This window comes from Neofelis nebulosa, chromosome 2 (assembly GCF_028018385.1).
Source record: "Neofelis nebulosa isolate mNeoNeb1 chromosome 2, mNeoNeb1.pri, whole genome shotgun sequence".
In the NCBI taxonomy this organism is placed as follows: Eukaryota; Metazoa; Chordata; class Mammalia; order Carnivora; family Felidae; genus Neofelis; species Neofelis nebulosa.
This window is the reverse complement of record NC_080783.1, coordinates 203,359,542-203,381,347: the sequence shown is the minus strand read 5'-3', so window position 1 is coordinate 203,381,347 and position 21,806 is coordinate 203,359,542. Positions and strand designations below refer to the sequence as shown.

Here is a 21,806-nt window from a genome sequence, read left to right as displayed (position 1 = left end):
TTTTAGATCCCACATATAAGTGAAATCATATGGTAGTTGTCTTTTTCTGGCTTATTCCATTTAACGTAACTAGGTCCATCCATGTTGCCATGAATGGCAAGATCCCATCTCATTCTTTTTTATGGCTGAGTAATATTCCATTGTGTGTATATACCACATCTTTATCCATTCATCTACGGATGGACATTTAGGTTGCTTTCATGTCTTGGCTATTGTAAATAACACTGCAGGAAACATAGGGTGCATATATCTTTTCAGATTAGCATTTTCGTTTTCTTTGGGTGAATACCCAGAAGTGGAATTACTGGACTGTATGGTACTTTTTTTTTCCTTAAAAAAATTTTTTTTCAATCTTTTATTTATTTATTTTTTTTTTTGAGAGAGAAAGACACAGAGCGTGAGCAGGGAAGGGGCAGAGAGAGAGGGAGACAGAATCCGAAGCAGGTTCCCGGCTCTGAGCTGTCAGCACAGAGCCCGACGCGGGGCTCGAACCCACGAACTGTGAGATCGTGACCTGAGCCAAAGTCGGACGCTTAACCGACTGAGCCACCCAGGCACCCTGATTGTATGGCACTTCTATTATTAGTTTTTTGAGGAGGCTCCATACTGCTTTCCAGAGTGGCTGCCCCAATTTACATTCCCAGCACCAGTGCTGGAGGACTCCCTTCTCCCCACATCCCTGTTGACACTTGTTATTTCTAGTTCTGTGTTGTTTTGCAGAGCCTGTAGCCTCTCTGTCCCCAGCCCTTTAGCGTTCAGAGCTAACCAACAGAGCTGAGAGAGCCTCTCACCTTCCTGATGGGCTCATGGGGTCAAACCAGCAGCCCTGGAAGCATACACTTAGGTAGTTTTCTGGAGTGGGTATAGACTGTGACTCATAGTGGTTATAGCTACTCATCCCTGGGTGAAATCCTGGCTGAGAAAAGATCTCCTCCTTTTTTTGCAGGACTTACTTCCTAGGGAAATTTACTGCCCCAAAGCCTTAAGTTTCTCTGAGCTCTCCGTTAGGTCTCATAACGCCTCTGGGTTTATAAAAACCCTGAAGTGCTTGTCGGTACCCACTGGAGACTTTTAAACCTTCAATGAAGTCATAGTACTGTGGGCGGTAATTCAAGTAATTCACAGAAGCTAAGGAGTATACACATTTAGACACAAATATCTCCCTACCTTTTCACATACTTAAACACAAAACTGCTTTCAACTAAAAGCTGACACTTGAATCCCGTACTTTGGTTTACTACCAGATGTACTTCAAGATCCTCAGAGATATTTTTCCTACTTGGCCTGCCTGACAGACTCATGTTTGAGCCTCATTCTTTTGGTCGGCTAGAAGATTACCCCTTATTAAAATGTAAATCTTTCCTCTTAATAACTACCAACCATTTATATTACAGCTTACCTTAGTTGAGTGGGACGAGAGAGAAAATGAGATAGAGTTAGGGTCTGGAGTGGGTAAGAGGGATCCTTACCCGGCAGCTGTGCTTCGAAGGCGGCCTGCCCATCGGAGTGACGTCCTGAAGGAGCGCTGCTCTGGACAACCCCCGCTGTGGCTGGGAGGGAGGTAGCTGCCGGAGGTCAGAGGTGGCTTCACGGGTTACAGGTTGGGTGCCATCTTTTAAAATCATCCGTGGGACGCCTGGGTGGCTCAGTCGGTTAAGCGTCCGACCTCGGCTCAGGTCATGATCTCGCGGTCCTTGAGTTCGAGCCCCGCGTCGGGCTCTGTGCTGACCGCTCAGAGCCTGGAGCCTGTTTCAGATTCTGTTGTCTCCCTCTTTCTCTCTCCTCCCCCGCTCATGCTCTGTCTCTCTCTTCTCAAAAATAAATAAACGTTAAAAAAAAAATTTTTTTTTTTTTTTTTAAATCATCGGTAAAAGTGGCCTGGAAAGGTGTCTGGACCTGACAGGTAACATTTTGAGTTGATTAGAACCCTGGCTTGGCTAATTGGGCACAAGTGGACATAGTTAGGCTCTAGACTCCAGACGCATAGACTCTAGACCTTTGCCATGCTGCAGTCTGTCTCCCACGTGGGGACCTCACTGGGCAGACCTCGCAAGGGTGGCAAGTGGGGCCACAGGAGTTGGGCAAGCAGGAAGTGCATTTATTTCCTGCCTGAGCATTTACCAAAGTTTTGTTAAGATCTGTCTGGCCCAATTTTTTTCTTTTTGGTTTTTTTTTGGGGGGGTGAGATTGCAGGTCTAGAGTAAAGTTCCCTTTTATATCTTAATCGTCTGTCGTATAGGGAAGAGAGTAGAATTTAGCTCTGATAAAAGGGCCTGGGTTTATGGATGCATTGTTTCTTTTTCCTCCTTTCTTTCGATCCCTATTTACAGAAATCAGTTTTAAGGGTTACATACTGTTACTTCTGCCTCATTTTCCTCCTGACCACTTGCTTCTAATTCAGGTGGCAGCTATTGACATTTTCGTAAAATCCCATGAATGCATTTGAAGATTTAGCATTAACCTCTAACCCCATTTAATCAGTACCTCTTGGACTTCACACCAATAAATTACATATCTGCATCTTACCCAGGAACTTTTGGCCTTCAGCACCAAAGGGTTAAGTATACCCTTAAGGCAAGTAGCAGGTATTTGTCTGCTAAATGTCCCTGGCGCTTTGACTAGCTTGATTCAGTTCAGTTTACTAGTTCACAGAATTCTTTTAAAACTTGTATACATTTTTCCATCGAGCAGGTCTCAAAAATTGAGATATATCTTAGAAAATAGGAACGTGTAGTGCATCCATACAATGGAACATTATGCAGCAGGTAAATTGTTTATGCAAAATTCCTAATGGTGTGGGAAGGCACTTAAGACGCACATACTATGTGTGTGGTACTCTCTCACCAGCATTAAACAATATTAACATGCATGAAGAAAGAGAAAAGAGAAACACAGAACGGAAGTAAACCAAATGTGAACAGTGAATGGTTCCGTCTGGACGAAAGAACTAAGATTATTTACCTTTTTATTCTAGATTTCTGCTTTTCTATTATATGCGGTTCTTACTATTGCCTGGGTGTCACTTTTGCGATAAAAAATAAACCTAATGAGGGATTGTAAATTACCACCTACCTCAGTAAAGATTCAAAATATAGTGAACATTTAGGGGCACCTGGGTGGCTCAGTCGGTTAAGCATCTGACTTTAGCTCAGGTCATGATCTTGCAGTTCACGAGTTTGAGCCCGGCATTGGGCTCTGTGCTGATAGCATGGAACCCGCTTTTGACCCTCTGTCCCCGCCTCTTTCTGCCCCTCCCTCCCCTGCTTGTGCGCGTGTGCATGCTCTCTGTCTCTCAAAAATAAATTAACATTTAAATAAATAAATAAAATATAGTGAATATTTAAAAATAAAATAAAATATAGTGAACATTTGGGGCACCTGCCTGGCTCCGTAGGTTAAGCATCTGACTCTTGATCACAGCTCAAGTCTTGATCTCTGAGTCATGAGTTCAAGCCCTGCATTGGACTCTGCACTGGGTGTAAAGCCTACCTAAAAAAATACATACATACACACACACACACACACACACACACATATGTATATGTATATATATATATATATATTTTTTTTTTATATTTATATTTTATATATACGCATATATGTAATTGTCTCTCAGGAAAAGCATCGGGTTTTTTTTAAGTTTATTTATTTAGTTTGAGAGAGAGATTGCATGAGTGGGGGACATGCAGAGAGAGGGAGGGGGAGAGAATCCCAAGAGGTCTCTGTGCTGCCAGTGCACAGCCCAACATGGGGCTCGAACCCACGAAACCCCAAGATCATGACTTGAGCCGAAACCAAGAGTCGGTCACTTAACCGACTGAGCCACCAAGGCACCCCAAGAAAACGTTAATTTAACCTTGAATGTTCACTATATATGTATAACATTCAAGGTTAGATTAACGCTCTCTCTGAGAGACAATGAAAAATTTCCCCTCGTAAGTTTTAAAAATTCCTGAGAGTTTTCCATTTAGCACTTTAAGGTATCTCGCGCATCACGCGGTGTTCGTATAGATGGGCGTTTCTTAAACTGGTAACGCTGGTGTCAGCTCACAGGTTTGCTGTAGCTGTTTGGAGAATAGTAATTCAGAATTTTACAAAATTAAGGGCAGTTATGAAAATCCTGAAGCATTTTTTTTATTAAAATAATTTTTTTTTAATGTTTATTGATTTTTGAGACAGAGGGAGACAGAGCACGAGTGGGGGAGGGGCAGAGAGAGAGGGAGACACAGAATCTGAAGCAGGCTCCAGGCTCTGAGCTGTCAGCACAGAGCCCGACACGGGGCTCGAACTCACAGACCGCAAGATCATGACCTGAGTCGAAGTCGGCCGCTTAACTGACTGAGCCACCCAGGAGCCCCCTGAAGCACTTTTTTAAGTTTATTTATTTATTTTGAGAGAGCACAAGCAGAGGAGGGGCAGAAAGAGAGGGGGAGAGAGAATCCCAAGCATGTTCTGTGCTGTCAGCATGGAGTCCAATGTGGGGCTTGAATTCACAAACTATAAGATCATGACCTGAGCTGAAATCCAGAGTCGGACACTTAACTGACTGAGCCACCTAGGCGCCCTGAAAATCCTGAAGCATTTTAATTTCACTTCTCTGTCTTGTAAGATTAGGTGATTTTATTTTAAAAATAAATAAACTTTATTGAAGTACAACACACATCTGCAAACATGCACGAATCCTAAGTATACAATTTATGAATTTTCGTAACCCTCGTAACCACGCTCTTCTATTTTTATTGCATTGTCTGACAAAATTTCATAATTATACATAAGAAAATATATTGTTGTTCAGGGTTCTATGGTCTCTGGAAGTTACGCTTAAGATATTTTGCTTTTTTGTTCTCATGATTACATTAACTCTCCGAGTTTTTACATATTTCAAGGAACTCTAAATTTCCATTCAGAATATTGTCGTTATTCTAAGCTCAGGATAGGGAAATTGGCCTTCAGAGATTAAAGATGCAAAAAAGTGAAAACTGCAAAATTACTGACAGCTAGGCTCAGCAGATTTAATTTTTCTTTCATTCCCAACTGCGGCTGGTTGTGTGGAACTTGATTCCTGTGCCTCTGCATATGATACAGCTCAGGTTGCTAATCTGAAGAAGCAGATCAGCAGCCAGCGGTAAGTGTGTCAGGCCTAGAAATCCTAGACCAAGCTGGGAGGGACTTTAGAGGTCATTAGCCCAAGATAGGGAAACTGAGTCCTGGAAGGTTACGTGCCTTGCCCAGGGTTGCGGAGTTGGTACCAGAGCTGAATCTAGAATCCCGATCCTAAACCCCATTAGTAAACCATGCTAAGCCTCTATGCTCCTCTTAAAACTCACCCTTTCTACTAAAAATGCAGTCCTCAGACTTTGAAATCGACTTCTCCGGAAAGATGAATAACCTAGCATGTTTTTCAGCCAAACTTCTTAATGGGGATAACTTGACAGCATTGACCTGCTTTGGGTTGCTTCGGGTGAATGAAGGATGGTGTCGGGTTGATATAAATGCCAGTCTGTAATTGTTTAGAGCAGTTCTGGGAGGACATTCATCTGGAATAACCCTGGCAGTAGGGAAAGTATGGCGTGATGTCAACTTGTGACCCCTTCCCTGGGGAGTGAGCTGTGTCAGGAGACCCAGCAGCGTTCTGGAATACTGGGTCTCAAGTCTCTTCCGGGACACAGGACAGGGGGACAGGCTACTGTTCCTGGGCAGTGACCATCGATGGCTTACGACTTTTTTGCTTTTGAGATTTTGTTTCAGGTGACAAAAGGTAGATCGGTAAATAAAGCTGCTCTTTGGTTTTCTAAGGGAGGCCAGGCAACATATGTTTAGTACGTGCTGATCACTGTGGCGGGCCCTGGGGACTTAGTGCTTAACAAAACATGGCTGTAAGGACTTAGTCTGTGGGGCCAGCCGTTCTGGGGAGAGATCACCACTGCCATCCAGAAATCTCGGTTCTGTTGGAATATCAGATCAGTGAAATGCACAAGGGTCTCATCGTAGCAGACTGACTTTTGCCCGCCTGTTGGTCAGAAAGGATATCCTCTCAGTCCCACGTGGCGGCCAACCTCGGCCTGACCTTCAGTGCCACCCTCCACAGTCCCATCCATCCACCAGACCCTTTCTGCCCTTTCTCACTCTCTTCCCAGAGTCCAGGCTTTCCTCAGAGGCCAGGCTCGTTCCGTCCCCAAACATCTGTGACCGTCCTTACTTTTGAGTATGTTTTCCCCTTGTTTAGAATGCCCCCTCCCCCTCTTCTACTTCTCTGGATCCTGCCCAGCCTTCGAGGCCCAACCTGGTTCTCATCTTCTCTTGTCAGCGCTCCTGTGGCACTTGTACCCATACCACGGGGAGATGACAGAGCCACAGCTCAGCCTGCTGAAGGGGAGAATGGGCTCTGGAGCCTGTATAACCGTGGGCTGGAACCTTTCCTGGATCTAGACTTCTTCATCCGTAAAAATGGGAGTCATAATCTACCCTTAGCCCACTGTTGTGTGTACTAAATGAGTTCATAGCATTAAAGCCTGTAGAACAATGCCTGCGCATAAGTTCTCCTTAAATTTTAGTTATCATTCCTTCTCGCATATATTTAATCACGGCCTTCCTTGCGGTAAGCGTTTAATCACTTTAAGTAGCTGCTTATTGGCCCCTAGTGAAATTATAAAGCCCTCTCATGAAGAAAGAATCCTGATTTTACACTTTCTGTTGACGCTTTTCAGTCCTACATGTGCATATAAGAGTTCCCCAAGACATAGCGCTTAAAACGAAGCTATTACTGTATTAAAGGAAACAGATGGAGCCAACGTAAGAAACTGAAGAGAGAAGATAGGCTTCAGCTCACAGATGGAGTTTGCTTATGATTCTCGGAGCATGTCATTTGTTCTTTTTTTCATTGTTGTTGAGTCTTGTGAGTCCTGCTGTCATAGTCACCGGAAGTGTGAACATCATTTAGCAAAGATGCTAGTAATTTCAGAGGTTGTCTTAGATACTCCTCTAGGCCCATGGTGGGAGGGAATCTCAGACGGTAAATTCTGCTCTGTCAGAATATACCAGGGCAGGTGGGTCATAAGCTGGTCGTTACTAATACATCCCCCTTGCTGAGGGGCAAAGGAAATTCACCAGGGTGTGTGGGTGTTGCAGGGGGAAGGGTTGGGGGGGGGGGGAAACCCAAGCCTTCAGCCACCCTCCCTCTGTCTTTCCTTCCTCCTTCGTTAGCAGCTCAGGAACTCACAAGCACCTCACCTGTCCGTGTTCACAAACATTTGGAGGAAACCCACAGTTACTCTCTGGTGGTGGGAAGAGGCGGGGACCCAGGCAGAAAGAAGCACTCCATAGAAAGCCTGTCGCAGGCAGGCAGGCATCCCGGTGCTGGCAGGAGCCACCGAAGGGAGGGGTCTTCTGCCCTGTGCCCGGCGGTCTGGGACTTGAGCCAGGCTCTCCCGCAGAGGCCCGTGGGTGTCCTTTCCGGGATGAAAATGCCACATTTCTCCCTCTCCTAGGCTGGAACAAGATATTAAAAAGTTAAAGGCTGATCTGCAGGCCAGCAGACAAGTGGAACAGGAGCTCCGCAGCCAGATCAGCTCCCTCTCCAGCACCGAGCGAGGGATCCGCTCAGAGATGGGCCAGCTCCGGCAGGAGAACGAGCTGCTGCAGAACAAGTACGTGCGCCGCGCGGGCCTTCGGTCGGGAGCCAGGCGGCCGCACCGTCTGTGGCTTGGAGCACAGGATTTGCGATGCCGGAGGGACCTGGCAAGGGGGGTTTTCGATGAAATGTTTAAAGTGTTCAATTTAGTATTAGGTAGCCAACATACTATAAAATCTATAAAAACTTACTACATTGCAACCAGTTTATTAATATTAGTATTTTTTGCTCATTTAATAACTTCTTCGCTTAGTTTAAAATAGTTATTGCGCCTTTGTGATAATATAAGTAAAAGTGACGAGAAGCAGTTCCGCTACAATGTGAAAATCTTGCTCCTTTGAATGAAAGTTTCCAGGGGAATAATGCACTCTATTTACCTTCATCTCTGGAACTCAAAAATGACATTGAACTTTGATTTTATTTGAAGAGGCAAGCAAAAAGCCAGCTCTTCTGTGTGCATTTGTTTATGCTTCCCATTGATTCGTCCTGGAATTTCTTCTTGACTCCATACGAATATGTCATTTTTTTATTTTCTTCAATCTCTGCAGTGTGTGCCTGGGGTAGTGATTACTATTCTAGGCTGTGGGCTTTCCCCATTGAAAGAGAAGTCCTTCAGCATTTTTGAGCAGCATAACTCGAGCGTTACAGCTTATTATAAGCAAATAGCTTCTCCATTGCTTCTGGCTCACATGTGGGATGGAGAACATCTCACCTTACACTGATATACTGAGATAAACTCACCTTCTATTGATAGGTAAAGCTGGGGGTGGTGGGAGGCAGGGAAGGGACTGTGGCTAAAATTTCTGTCTGAAATGAAGCACTGTGTGACTCTAACTCCAGGATCTATTTTGGGATCCTCAGAAAACATCTCACAGCTGGAAAGGGAAAGGCTGTGTTCAGGCAAAGAAAAACCTCCCCTTCCCACCCTTGACCTCAGTTTCAGTGGGGCTGGATAAAGTTTCTTCAAGGTGCTTTGGGGCACTAGACTTAGTTCTACAGCCGTCTTTCCCTCTGATGGAAACTTGTTTTATGCTTCTTTTCTGGGTTACCTTCTGTAGATCACTTACCTTAACAGGTAATCACTTTACCTGTTATCATTACCTTCTGTAATCACTTACTCTGTATCTTGGTAGGTAACCTCTCTGTTGATGTTTTGGGATTGTTAAATAATAACAACATTGTGTTTTTCCTGGGATCTCTGGGAGCTGACTCTTAACGATTTGCTGTTCAAAAGAGGAGCCATGTTCCTCCAGGGTTCCGAGTGGGCATTTCTAATTACAAAACTCTGTGATAATCATTTCCATATAGATTACATAATGCTGTGCAAATGAAGCAAAAAGACAAGCAGAATATCAGCCAGCTGGAGAAAAAGCTGAAAGCTGAGCAGGAAGCCCGAAGTTTTGTAGAAAAGCAGTTAATGGAGGAGAAAAAAAGGAAGAAGTTAGAAGAAGCCACTGCTGCCCGGGCCGTTGCATTTGCTGCTGCGTCGAGGTATGTGTGCGTCACCCGAGCGCTTCCTCTGAGGTGGGCCTGCCTTGCAGCAAGACAGGCATGGGGATTTGAGGCCTTGGGCAGGATTGGAATAGAGCGATCGTGCAGGGATAGGTGGCCACCGAGCACTGTTGCATGAGCTGGCCAAGCCCCATCTGTGCAACTCGCACTGTCTTGTAACAGCTTCGTCCTTTGGCGACCTCATCGATGGAGTGGGAGGAGGGACTCACCATGGTTCCCGCACCCGGGAGCAAAGTGCTGCTTGTAAATGGGTTTCCGGTCACTTTGTGTGTGGCCGGTAACTGCTAAACGCTTGGAGAGGTTCCAGTCTGGGATTTTATTCCCTTTATAGAGCGGTCGCTACTCTCTACTCTCAGGTGTGTGTGTTTCTGGAGTTTTTGTCTTAAAATAGAGGACAGGGAAAATGTCGCTTGCCCAAGTACTTTGTACTGATGGCTCCTGTCTTTGTTGGCTATCAGCAAACTGTCAAATGAACTGGAAAAGGTGAAAGGAAACTTAGGTCACTATTAGATATCATTGAATTTGTGGAGTGAGGAGAACTGGGGACTACTTCTACACCATTGAAAAGGATGTAAGGATTCCAGAAACTGATATGTAATTGCCGCCTGAATTCCAGCAAGGAGAGAAGATCGTTTAGAGAACTCTTGGGCGGGGGGAGAGCGCTGGCAGCGGAGGGGAGGGGGTGCCCTGCTTCACTTTATCACTTTTTCCCTTCTGTGTTTGTTTTGACTAGTGAATTCCATCTGTGTGTAGGGGTCAGTTACGGGTTTACAGTTGCAGGGCGAGGGTAAACTATTATTTATTTCATTTTAAGTCTTGACCCTAATTTGTATCTACGTGATACATCTCTACCGTCGTTCTTCCTTAAGTTTTGCTCTTTGCCTTACGACATGTTAAAAGCCTTCTGTTGGGCTCTGTAGAAAAACTGATGGACCATCGTTTCGCATTTAAGGAAATAATAGCCAGAGAGAACTCGTTCCTCCTGTGTGAGCCCGCCACCCCCGGTAGACTCTCTAGTGCACGTAGCTGAGCTCACTTGGCCCATCAGCGTCTATACAGACTCACAAGACACTTTACGAGCCTGCCTAGCACGTGGGGGTTTTGTTTGTTCATTTGTTTAAAGATTTGTAAGCACAGACTTCTGAAAAAAGCCCAAGTTTCTGAAGCACTGACACTGGCAGGAGATTTTTCTGAGCAGTCACCTGGTGTGGCCTGTGCTGTCCTTAATTCGTCCAGCACCTACCCTGAAAAAAAGTCCACTGAGGAGGCTATGACAGTCCCTTAACCAAGTTGTTCAGTGCCTGATGCCTGAGAATCAGGACCTTGGTTTCAGTCTCTTCCCTGACTCCCTTTCGCTTCCAGCCAAGCCTGTTTGTTTTGGTCTTCTCCTTAGATGGCCCTTGTCTGCCAACCCTTCCGTAGAGGCCGTCTGTATTCCCGAGTAAATCTCCAGGTGTAAGTCTCTCGCTGGACCTTCCTTTTTGGTAGGCACAGGACACCTGCTTTCTCCATCTGGCTGTTTCTGTGATGTGAATGCTTAGTCAGCTTCAGAGTGGCCATTGCCATCACCTTTTTTAGTTTGTCCTTAATACGGCCCTGAGAAGCAGCCTGATGCTGTGGCAACTTCACGATTCAAGGGAAGTGAACTTGCCGATGCATAGACCCTCAAAAGTGAAAACTTTTTAGCTCACTGCCCCCTGCTGGAGACAGCACTTGCCCGGGGCTCTCTTACTCAGCTCCTGGGCACCGCCTCAGGTCACGTGGCCTGGTGGAAGCTGGCTGCGTTAGGAAGCTGGAAAACCTCACTTCTTATCCCAGTTCTGAGAGCTACCAGCTAGGTGGTGTTGGACTAGTATTATATCTGTGTGGTCTCAGTTTTCTTATCTGGAAAATGGGACAATATGTCCTGCCCTTGCAAAGAAGGCAGAATGGGTAAAGTACCTCACTTTACGCCTGGCTTGTGTTAGATACCCAATTAATGATAGTTATTTTAGATCATTGTTGAAACAATCAAGGAACAGAGAATGAGCGGACTGGGCCAGAAACGAAAACCTGACCAACTCCGGAGTAGAAGAGAAATATCAGTCCTGCAGTGTAAGTAAACCATACAGTCTTTTAAATCTCTTTCTTTCCTTTTCTTTTTTTTCAAAAGGGGGGAGTGCACCGAAACCTTACGGAATCGGATCAGAGAATTAGAAGCAGAGGGCAAGAAGCTCACGATGGACATGAAGGTGAAAGAAGAGCAGATCAGAGAACTAGAACTGAAAGTTCAGGTACGGGGGGCGCAGAGGACTTTCTCGTACTTGTTAGCTGTGTGCTCACTGCTGCAGGGTGGAGATGGTGCCTTTTGATACGAGGCCAAACCCCACCACCTCGGAAAATCTCTGAAGGCCAAAAAGAAGCTCTAGCCTCGTGCAGCTCGTTCAAGTCACACTTAATTAGCTGGATTCTAACACAACCAGGAATGCTGGTGGTCCTTTGACATGGCTTATACCAGAATTTGACTTCCTGTAGATTCATCTCATTCTTTCGGGTTAGAGGCCAGACTAGTATCTTTGGAACGTGTATGCCTCTTCTTAGCCCTAAGCCTCTGTCCGTTACCAGGGAATTCACCGTTCTGGATGGCTCTGCACCTTGCAGATTGCAGTTCTGAGCAGTGCATGAGAGGAAAAGCTGCCAGTGCCATGGACACAACCAGTTTTCTGACCCATGTGGACTTTAGCCAAGTATTTGGCATTGGTTCTGCAAAGGGACATTTAAAAGTAACGTTAGAGGGCGCCTGGGTGGCTCAGTCGGTTGGGCGTCCGACTTCGGCTCAGGTCATGATCTCGCGGTCTGTGGGTTCGAGCCCCGCGTCGGGCTCTGTGCTGACGGCTCGGAGCCTGGAGCCTGCTTCCCATCCTGTGTCTCCCTCTCTCTCTGCCCCTCCCCCGCTCATGCTGTCTCTCTCTCTCTCTCTCTCTGTGTGTGTCAAAAATGAATGTACGTTAAACAAAAAAAAAAGTAACGTTAGGGTCCCTGGGTGGCTCAGTCGGTTAAGCATCCGATTCTTGATTTCAGCTCAGGTTGTGATTTCACAGTTTGTGAGATCGAGCCCCACGTCGAGCTCTGCGCTGACAACGAGGAGCCTGCTCGAGATTCTCTCTCTCTCTCTCTCTCTCTCTCTCTCTCTCTGCCCCTCCCCTACTTGCACATGCACACACTCTTTCTCTCTCTCTCAAATAAATAACCTTAAAAAAAAAAAAGGGAAGTCGCTAGAGTAGATGACACAACTTGGAGACCAAGCCCAAAGTGTGTAATAAAGGTGGCAGCACAAATGGATGGGACAGTGAGGATCAGTCAGAAAAAGGCTTTGGAACAGTTAAATGACCAGGAAAAAAAATTAGAAGCTCATCTCCTACCACACAAAAAGAAATTCCAGATGAAGAGTTGAATTCGGGGTGAAAAGAAGCATTTTGTTTTAAACTGGGTGAAAATATACTAGAATTTATTTGATCTTGAAACCGGGAAAAATGTTCTAAATGAAAATAAGGGGGAAAAAATCACAAAACAAAAAAAAAAACAAATCAAAAAAATCCATTGAGGGGGGTACAGGTATTGCAACAAATATAAGGAATTAATACTCTTGATATGTAAGTAGCTCATAAAATTTGTTAAGTGAAGCTCAGTTGGAAAAATAGGCGAAAGATGTGAACAAATAATTCACAGAAGAAAAAGAAATGGCTGAAAAGAATATAAGAATATATCCTCATCAATCACCAAAGACCTATAGATTAAAATTAGATACCATTTCTCTCCTGTAGAAATTTTTCTTTTTTTTTTTTTTTAATTTTTTTATGTTTATTTACTTTTGAGAGAGAGAGAGAGACAGAGCATGAGCAGGAAAGGGGTAGAGAGAGAGGGAGACACAGAATCTGAAACAGGCTCCAGGCTCCGAGCCGTCAGCACAGAGCCCGACGCGGGGCTCGAACTCACGAACCGCGAGATCATGACCTGAGCCAAAGTCGGACGCTTAACCGACAGAGCCACCCGGGTGCCCCTGTTTCTTTTTTTTTTTAATGGCATTATATTTGGCATACAACGTGACTTTAGTTGCAGGTGTACAACGTAGTGATTGCACACAACTCTGTATGTCATGCTGTGTTCAATGCAAGTGTCCCCATACAACACTAGGGTGTAGTTGCAGTACCTCGACTGTATTCCCTTTTCTGTACCTTTTTATCCTCGTGACTTATTTATTCTGAACTAGAAGCCTATACCTCTCACTTCACCCCTCACTCATTTTGCCCACCTCACAATCCCCTTACCCTCTGGCAACCACCAGTTCTCTGTATCTTTGGGTCTGTTTCTGCTTTCGTTTGTTTCTTTGTTCGTTTGTTTCGTTTTTCAGATTCCTTACATCAGTGCCGTCACATGATACTTGTATCTCTCTGTCTGCCTTATTTCACTTAGCATAGTGTCTTCTAGGTCCATCCGTGTTGTCCCAAATGGCAAGACCTTGTTCTTTTTTATGGCTGAGTGATACTCTTCTCTGTGTGTGTGTGTACAAATACATATCACATTTTATTTATCCACTCAGCTCTTGATGGACCCTTGGGTTGCTTCCATGTCTTTGCTATTGTAAATAATGCTACAAAAAAACATAGGGGTGCATGTTTGGTGTTTTTGTTTTCTGCGGGTAAACACCCAGGTGTGGAATTACTGGATCATATGGTATTTCTACTTTTAATATTTTGTGGAACCTCCATACTGGCTGCACCAGTTTACATTCCCAGCGACAGTGCACAAGGGTTCCTTTTTCTCCACATCCTCACTGACATTTGTTATTTCTGGTCTTTTTGATACTAGCCTCTCTGACAGGTATAAAGTGATTTTGTTATTTTGCATTTTTCTGATGATTAGGGACGTTGAACATCTTTTCGTAGTATGTCTTCTTTGGAAAAATGTCTACTCAGATCCTCTGCCCATTTTTAATCAGGTTGGTTTTTTTTTTTTGGTTTTGAGTTGTGGAAGTTCTTTATATATTTTGGATATTAACCCCTTACTGAATATCTCTTTTGCACATATCTTCTCCATGTAGTAGGTTGCCTTTTCATTTCGCAAAAGTATTTTGGTGTAGTCTCAATAGCTCATTTTTGCTTTTATTTTCCTTATCCCTTGTGAAATTAGCAAAGAATTTTTAAATGATAATATCAGCCTGGGTGAGGATAATAGAAACAGGCCTCATAATTGCTGGCAGAAGTGTAACTTTCTGGAAAAGTTCATATACTTTATTTCCCTTTTCAGAACTCCTGCCTAAGATAAACATTTTAAAATCTCATCATTGATTGATAAACAAAGATGTTCATCATAGTGGTATATAAATGAAAACAAAATCTTAACAAAGGGAGATTCATTCAATAAATTATGGTACATATACAAGAATATTATATAGCCGTTAAAAATTACATTTTCAAAAACCAGTTGATTTAAAAAACTATACAAAACTACATATGGTGTGATCTCATTTATGCTAAAAGATATACATATGCTTCTAAAAGACTAAAAATATATAAAGTTTTTTATGCTGTCAGGAGTTTGAGTAATTTTCATTTTCTCCTTTGAACTTTAATATATTTCTAATTCTCTGTAATAAGTTTGGATTTCTCTAAAATGAAAAAATTAAAATATCTGTATGTGTGTATATTTATATTTAAATATATGTATTTATTGGCGACATTACCAGTTGTTTTAAGTGGGCTTACTCTGCAGTATGTCCTATCAAAAGAATGAACGTTTTTTATAACTTTTTAGTGCAAATTGAGAGTAGACTTCTGGCAAATTGATTACAGCATTACGGCAGCATTTGCAGCAGGCGGCAAGGAAAAAGTTCTTTGTACGTTCTGAATTAGGCTTGTAAGAAAGTGTTTTATTTGGAAACAGAGTCCACTGTTACTAGAAACAGCCCAACACCATCAAATTCATCTACTAAAATAGTTTTGTATGTCATATCATCATATAAATACATTTTTCACTCCAAGTGGTAAGATTCTTAACCCATGAAACACCAGGATTCTGTATTCTAGGGGCCAGGTCAGTAATAGTGGGATTTTATTTGTGATTTCAGGCTAATTGGTAGAAATCGATGCCAAAACTATCTTGTAACATCTTGCTGCTTTGATGATGTTGATAGGAGCTTCGGAAGTATAAGGAAAATGAGAAGGACACTGAGGTGTTAATGTCAGCGCTCTCGGCCATGCAAGACAAAACACAGCACCTGGAGAACAGTCTGAGCGCAGAGACGAGAATCAAGCTGGACCTGTTCTCTGCACTGGGGGACGCAAAGCGACAGCTCGAGATCGCCCAAGGTAGGAGAGCAGCAGGCCCCAGAGGAGGTGGTGTGACGAACAATGCACAGGAACACAGCACACGTCCCTTAGAGCTCAGAACCAAAGACATTCGGTTTTCTCGGTTTGTAAGTGCCCGACCTTGACATCTAGGAATTATCACATTAATTCATTCCGCGGACGTATTTTGAGGTGAGAGTATGTCAAGTGCAGGGCACACAGAGAAGGGGATGAGTTTCTGTGCTCAAGGAGTTCACGGTGTTGTTGAAGAGACAACTGCGGAGTCCCCCAAAGGTGGTGGTGTAGGAACATACCGAGGGGCAGGGACTGAGCCAGTCTGGGAGTTAGAGGGCTGTTTCTCAGGGGAGCTGATGTCTGAGTTGGGTTTTGAATGATGAGCAGGGGTTAGCTCAGTGACGAAGCAGTGTAGGAGGGCGAGGGGCAGAGAGGCATCTGAACAGAAGAAACAGCTTGAGGGAGGCCAGGGAAGCTAGGAAGGCCTGACGCGTTCCAGGCCGCAGCCGGCTGTACGTGGTTACGAATGAGGGAGCACTGGGAGCAGCTTCTGGAGAGTAGGCTGTGCACTCCACAGCTACTTCCTGAGGCCCTACTGTGTGCTGGGCACTGCAAGACGCCCCAAGGGGACAGGCAATAACAAGCAGGCATGGAGCGTATCAGGTGCTGATGGATGCAGGGATAAAAATGAGGCAGTATCCAGGCAAGAAGTGTGAGTGTCTGTGTGGGGCCACTAGTCTGACACGGTGGTCGTGGAAAATCCTTTGAATAGGTAGCATTTGGGCAGAGGCTGAAAGTAAGAGAGTGAGGGAACCACGTAAATCTAAAATCTCCGGGGGAAAAGCACTTCAGGCCTCAGGAGCATAGGCCACAGCCTGAGGGGCAGGTATGGTTGCTGGCGTCAGAGTGGCCGGGCCACATTTGTAGCCCTTGGAAAGAACTTGGGACTTTGCTCTGAGTAACACGGGAAGCTTTGGAAGGCTTCTGAACAGAGGCCTGATACAACCTGATGAAAAGAAATTTAGATTTTATCCAAGAAACTAATTAGCCAGCATAGATTACTGAAAAAAAAAAAATCAAACAGCTGACTTAGTAGGAGAAGGTTATTTCAACAGGCACTTAAAGAACATTCAAAGCATGCGTACGAGAAGCTGAAGGAGAGAGAGGTACAGATAAGACACAGTGTGGTGGGGGATCTACTAGGGTGTTCAAACTTTTTGGTCTTGGGGGCCCCTTGACACTCTTAAAATTATTGAGTAACCCAAGGAGATTTTTTCCAAGTGGGTTATGTCAATCAGTATTTACCTATTAGAAACTGAAACTTGGGGGCACCTGGGTGGCTCAGTCGGTGAAGCATCCGACTTTGGCTCAGGTCATGATCTCGCAGTCTGTGAGCTCGAGCCCCATCTCGGGCCCTGTGCTGACAGCTCAGAGCCTGGAGGCTGCTTCGGACTCTGTGTCTCCCTCTTTCTCTGCCCTTCCCCGCTCGTGCTCTCTGTCTCTCAAAAATAAATAAACGTTAAAAAAAAATTTGTTTAAAAGAAATTAAAACTTAAAACATGTATTAATTCATTTTCAAATAGCATAATAAGCATATAACTTATTTGTATGAGAAAGAACTATATTTGCCCAAAACCCCAGAGAAAATTTAATGAGGAAAAATGGCATTGTTTTACTCTGAGCCAATCTCTTTAGTTTCTGGTTCAATAGAAGATAGTTCGGTTCTCATCCCTGTTTCTGCCTTCAGTCTGTTGTAATTTTACTTGCATGTGGTTTCTAGAAGACTCCACTTACCCCCAGGAGGGAATGAATGTGCAGAAGGCCAACGATGTATTAGTACGATCACAAAGATGGCTGGACCCTGTGGGCCCTGTGTACAGCAGAGAGGCCTATTGCCAGTGGGTAGAGGTGGGGGACTTGAAGGGCCAGAGCAGTGATCAGGGGTGGCTTCACGAGGGAGGGGACATTGAGTGGGCTTTGAAGGATGGATTCTGAGGGCAGAGAATGGCAGGGGAAAGACATTGTTACCTGGGGAGCTCGTGCAAGCAAAGGAAAGAAACGTCCAGATGAGCGGTGGCCTCAGGCTGGAGGACTTGGGAGATGAGGGGGACCGTGAATGAAGCCAAACCAGACTGTGTCTTCCCTCGATTTTTCAGGAGGGACGGGGTGACGTGTTCTGGCCATTATTTTGGAAACGTCTTTCCAATAGCAATGTGAAAGATGGATCTGGAAGGTGAGATTGAGGAGAGGCAGGTAGACTCCCTAGGAGGCTGTGACTGTCTTTTGTCTCAGAGGTGGGGAGTGTGGGGGAGGGAGGGTGGTCCAGACAGGGAGGGAAGGAAAGTGGAGGCACCTGGGGGATGTGGGAGGATAAAGTTGCTGGGAGCAGAGAAGAAGAACAGAACAGAATCAGGGAACGAGAAGAGAGAGTGACTTTGGTTGGAGATGCTCTGAGTTGGAGTCGTTTCCTGGACACCCAGGTGAGAGATCATCGTCAGTCAGGGGGCATTTGGGGTCTCATCTCCAGCGAGAGGGCCCAAACCCCGGGAGCAGGGGGGAATATACAAGTTGTGAAAAGTTAATGGAGCCGTAGGAGGGGCTTGGGATGGCCCAGATGATAGAGCAAGAAGAATGGCAGGTTGGGAGTCGGGCTTATTAATCTGTGGACTCAGGGAAAAGCATTTAAGAAGAAGGTTCCTGGGAATTCTGTTCTAAAGCTGACCTTCTGGGGCGCCTGGCTGGCTCAGTTGGAAGAGCACGCAGCTTTTCATCTCGGGGTCATGTGTTCAAGCCCCACGTTGGGTTGTAGAGATTACTTAAACTTAAAAAAATTTTTTTGGTTTAAATAAATAAAGCGGAACTTCTGGCCACACACCGGTTCCTGTGCCCTCCTGGCTCAGCTGGCTGCGAAAGGGGCCACCTCATTTCAGCTGCTCTGATTTGCACTGTGGGAGGACAGCCCCCTGGAGTGCGGGAGCACCCGGTCTCTGAGTGGCCAAGGGGAGTTTGGCTTCCCAGCGCAGACTGGGCTTCCGTGTCAGCCCACGAATTCTTGCAAAGAGACAAAAAAAGCAGAGAACTGCCTTTTTCAAAGCTCCGGGAATGTTTGCATGTTACTGATTAAAAACATCAAACTTGCATCTGCGTGGGGAAAAAAGAAAGGATACAGCGGCTCACAGATGCCGTTAGGTATTTTATTCATCCGAGGCTTATTTTGTTCAAAGGGAAGGAGGATATTTGATGCGAACTTGAAGCTGAGGGGCCATGAAGGAAGTCAGAGCAGTTCCTTTCTACTGCTCTTTGCTGGGCCTTCCCACTACTTCCCCCCCCCTTGTCAAGCTGAGAATATTCTAATAAGGATCCAACTTTGTAATTCAAATCAAACCCCTTGTTGCTTTTCTGCTTCCTACTTTCTGTATCATTTGATTCATCCCACTTCCAAAATGACTTTCATCTCTACTACATGCTTGTTAAAGATATGTCACCGCGCCCTCTTGCATTTCAAATATATTACCACCTTCTGCAGGACTCAAACTGAGTGCAGCTCAAATGCAACCTCTTTTTTTTTTTTTTTTTTTTTTGAAAGCATTTAAATTTCTGAAGTTCTGAAGGGCTACTCCTGAGTCCTGAGTGTTCTTCCCTCAGTAGACCAGGGAGCTTCAAAGCATGATGCAAATTGCGTGGGCTCTGGAACAGTGGTGCCAGTTTTAAATCCCGCTCGACCTCTTAATCACGGAATGACTTTGGGCAGGAGACATAACTTGCAGAGCCTGAGCTTTCTGGGGGGCTGGGCACTAGGGATGTGGCAGCGAACAAGGGGACAAACCCAGCTTTTGCCCTCATGGAGCAGAGGCCACTGGAGATGACGGGCACAGAGCATCACCCAAATGGGTAGTTACAGGAGGTAAAAGAATGTGGTACGTGGGAGTGCAGACTGGAGCCAGACCGCACAGAGCTGAATCCTGGCTCTGTCATTCGGCCTCTCTCTGCCTCAGTTTCCTCATCTATAAAATGGATGATGATGATGATGATGGTAATTCCCACATCCTAGAGTCATTGTGATAAGTGAGTTTGTCTATGTAAGCACTTAGAGCAGTGCCTGGCACTTGTGTGTTAGCCGTTGTAATTATTATCCTTACTAGAAGAAAGGGACAAAAAGGAAAGCATGGGATGTGTTGAGAATCTAGGGATTGGCGGGGTGCGTGCAGGGTCGGGTCTGATTTTAAGGGGAGGGTCAGGGAAAGCCTAGTGAGGAAGTGAAACCTCAGGAGTGAACACAGAGCAGGAGAAGCCCAGAAGAGGAAGCGGCCCAAGGCAGGAGTTGGTTGGGTCAAGAAGCTAAGCATAGCGGGAGGAGGGGGGATGCTGGGCGGCCGAGTCAGGTAACGTGAAAGTGTCCGGCAGGTGCAAAGTGGGCCAACAGGCCGAGCGGCACAGTGCCAAGAGGTGGGGAGGAGCACACTGTGTCACTCTCCACCCCCCAGTGCAGCCGCTGCCGGGCTTCGTGTGCCTTCTGTAGGGGAACCCGGAGGCCCAGCGTGCGGTGATGGATTCTCGGGCCTCAGGTGTTCTGTATCCCTCGGTCTGACACTCAGATGTCCAGCCTCCCAGAAAAATATTCCCGCTCAAGAGGTGCAGCCGTGGTGCACCCTCTCGGCTGCCGCGGGTGACTGCCGCGCTCCACACGTGGCTCAACGTGTCGCTTGTCACCCCTCCATAAACAGAATCCCTTTTTTTTTTTTTTTAATTTTTTTTTTCAACGTTTTTTTATTTATTTTTGGGACAGAGAGAGACAGAGCATGAACGGGGGAGGGGCAGAGAGAGAGGGAGACACAGAATCGGAAACAGGCTCCAGGCTCCGAGCCATCAGCCCAGAGCCTGACGCGGGGCTCGAACTCACAGACCGCGAGATCGTGACCTGGCTGAAGTCGGACGCTTAACCGACTGCGCCACCCAGGCGCCCCCAGAATCCCTTTTTAAACACCTGTAAAACCACGGCCCACAGGCCAGACTGGCCTGCCACCTGTTCTTGTATTCCCCATGGGCTGAGAATGGTTTTTGCATGTTAGAAAAAGGCGGGGGGAGCGCCTGGGTGACTCAGTTGAGCATCTGACTCTTGACTGCGGCTCAGGTCATGAGATCGAGTCCCGAGTAGGGCTCCACACTGACAGCATGGAGCCTGCTTCGGATTCTCTCTCTCCCTCTCTCTGTCCCTCCCCCACTGTGCTCCCTGTCTCTCTCTCAAAATAAATCAACTTAAAAAAAAAAAAAAAACAACAAAGTGTGTGGCTCGCAATGCCTAAAATATTTATTGTTTGGCCCTTAACAGGAAAAGTTCCTACCCTTAGAAGCCATCAGAGCTGGAGGCGAACTCACTTGGGATTGGGCCTCCGCGAGGGATTGTGTTAGAGGGACCCTCCCTTCTCACTAACGGTGGGTCTTTGCTCTTTCAGGACAAATTCTTCAGAAAGACCAGGAAATCAAGGACCTTAAACAGAAGATAGCCGAAGTCATGGCCGTCATGCCCAGCATAACGTACAGCGCCACGACCAGCCCCCTGAGCCCCGTTTCCCCCCACTACTCTTCCAAATTTGTGGAGACCAGCCCCTCTGGACTTGATCCCAATGCCTCTGTTTACCAGCCCCTGAAGAAATGAAGGCCAGCTGTGGCTTTTGCCCAGCCATTTGGTTACCAGAAGGCATCACAAAGGAGCGTCTCTGGCAGTCAAGATAAAAAAAAAAAAAAAAAAGTTTATATTGTATTTTGTGGGACTGTATATGTTGTCGTTTTTAAAAAGGGGGGAAAGATAACATCCAAGTCTGATTAGAACTGCCCATCAGTTTTTCTTGTAAATTTTTAGAAGACCTCACAGAACTTTGCAGTTTATTTTTCTCGGCCAACACATTAAAACCATTCTTGGATTTCAAGTAGCCAGTTTTGCCTTTTATGTATTCTTACAGTTTCCTCTTGAAGAAAACAGACAGACAAACAAACAAACAAACAAAAGCAGGGTTTTTGCTTCCCAATCCTTTATTTTTGTTCTGTTTTGTTCTTAAATAAGCAAGCAAAACCTGCACGTTGGATTCACGTGGGATGCTAACAGAAGCGTTTCTTTTTTAGAGTGGAAGGGTTAATAACCTCACACAGCTTTGCTCTCATAGCTGCATTACCCAAGATGATTATTGACATGACAGAAAACAAAAGGTGATTACCCCTCCGAGGAGCAGACAGACCCCAGGAGTGTCCCGTAAGCCGAGGGGAGCCAGGTGATGGGACTTAGCTCTCGAGCGTCCCTGGGGTCGAGTCGGAAATGCTCCTGTCCC

The 21,806-nt window shown here is 45.5% G+C and overlaps 1 protein-coding gene across 1 annotated transcript in view; it reads left to right on the top strand.

The window, feature by feature from the left end:
• MACO1 (macoilin 1) overlaps positions 1-21,410 on the top strand; it is a 63,597-nt gene extending 42,187 nt beyond the window's left edge. The window contains exons 7-11 of the mRNA XM_058718575.1: positions 7,488-7,646; positions 8,939-9,121; positions 11,295-11,415; positions 15,315-15,489; positions 20,937-21,410. Of these exons, the coding sequence (XP_058574558.1) occupies positions 7,488-7,646; positions 8,939-9,121; positions 11,295-11,415; positions 15,315-15,489; positions 20,937-21,139 (841 nt within the window). The 3' untranslated portion in view covers positions 21,140-21,410. The remainder of the gene's footprint in view (positions 1-7,487; positions 7,647-8,938; positions 9,122-11,294; positions 11,416-15,314; positions 15,490-20,936) is intronic.
• Positions 21,411-21,806: the final 396 nt, after the last annotated feature.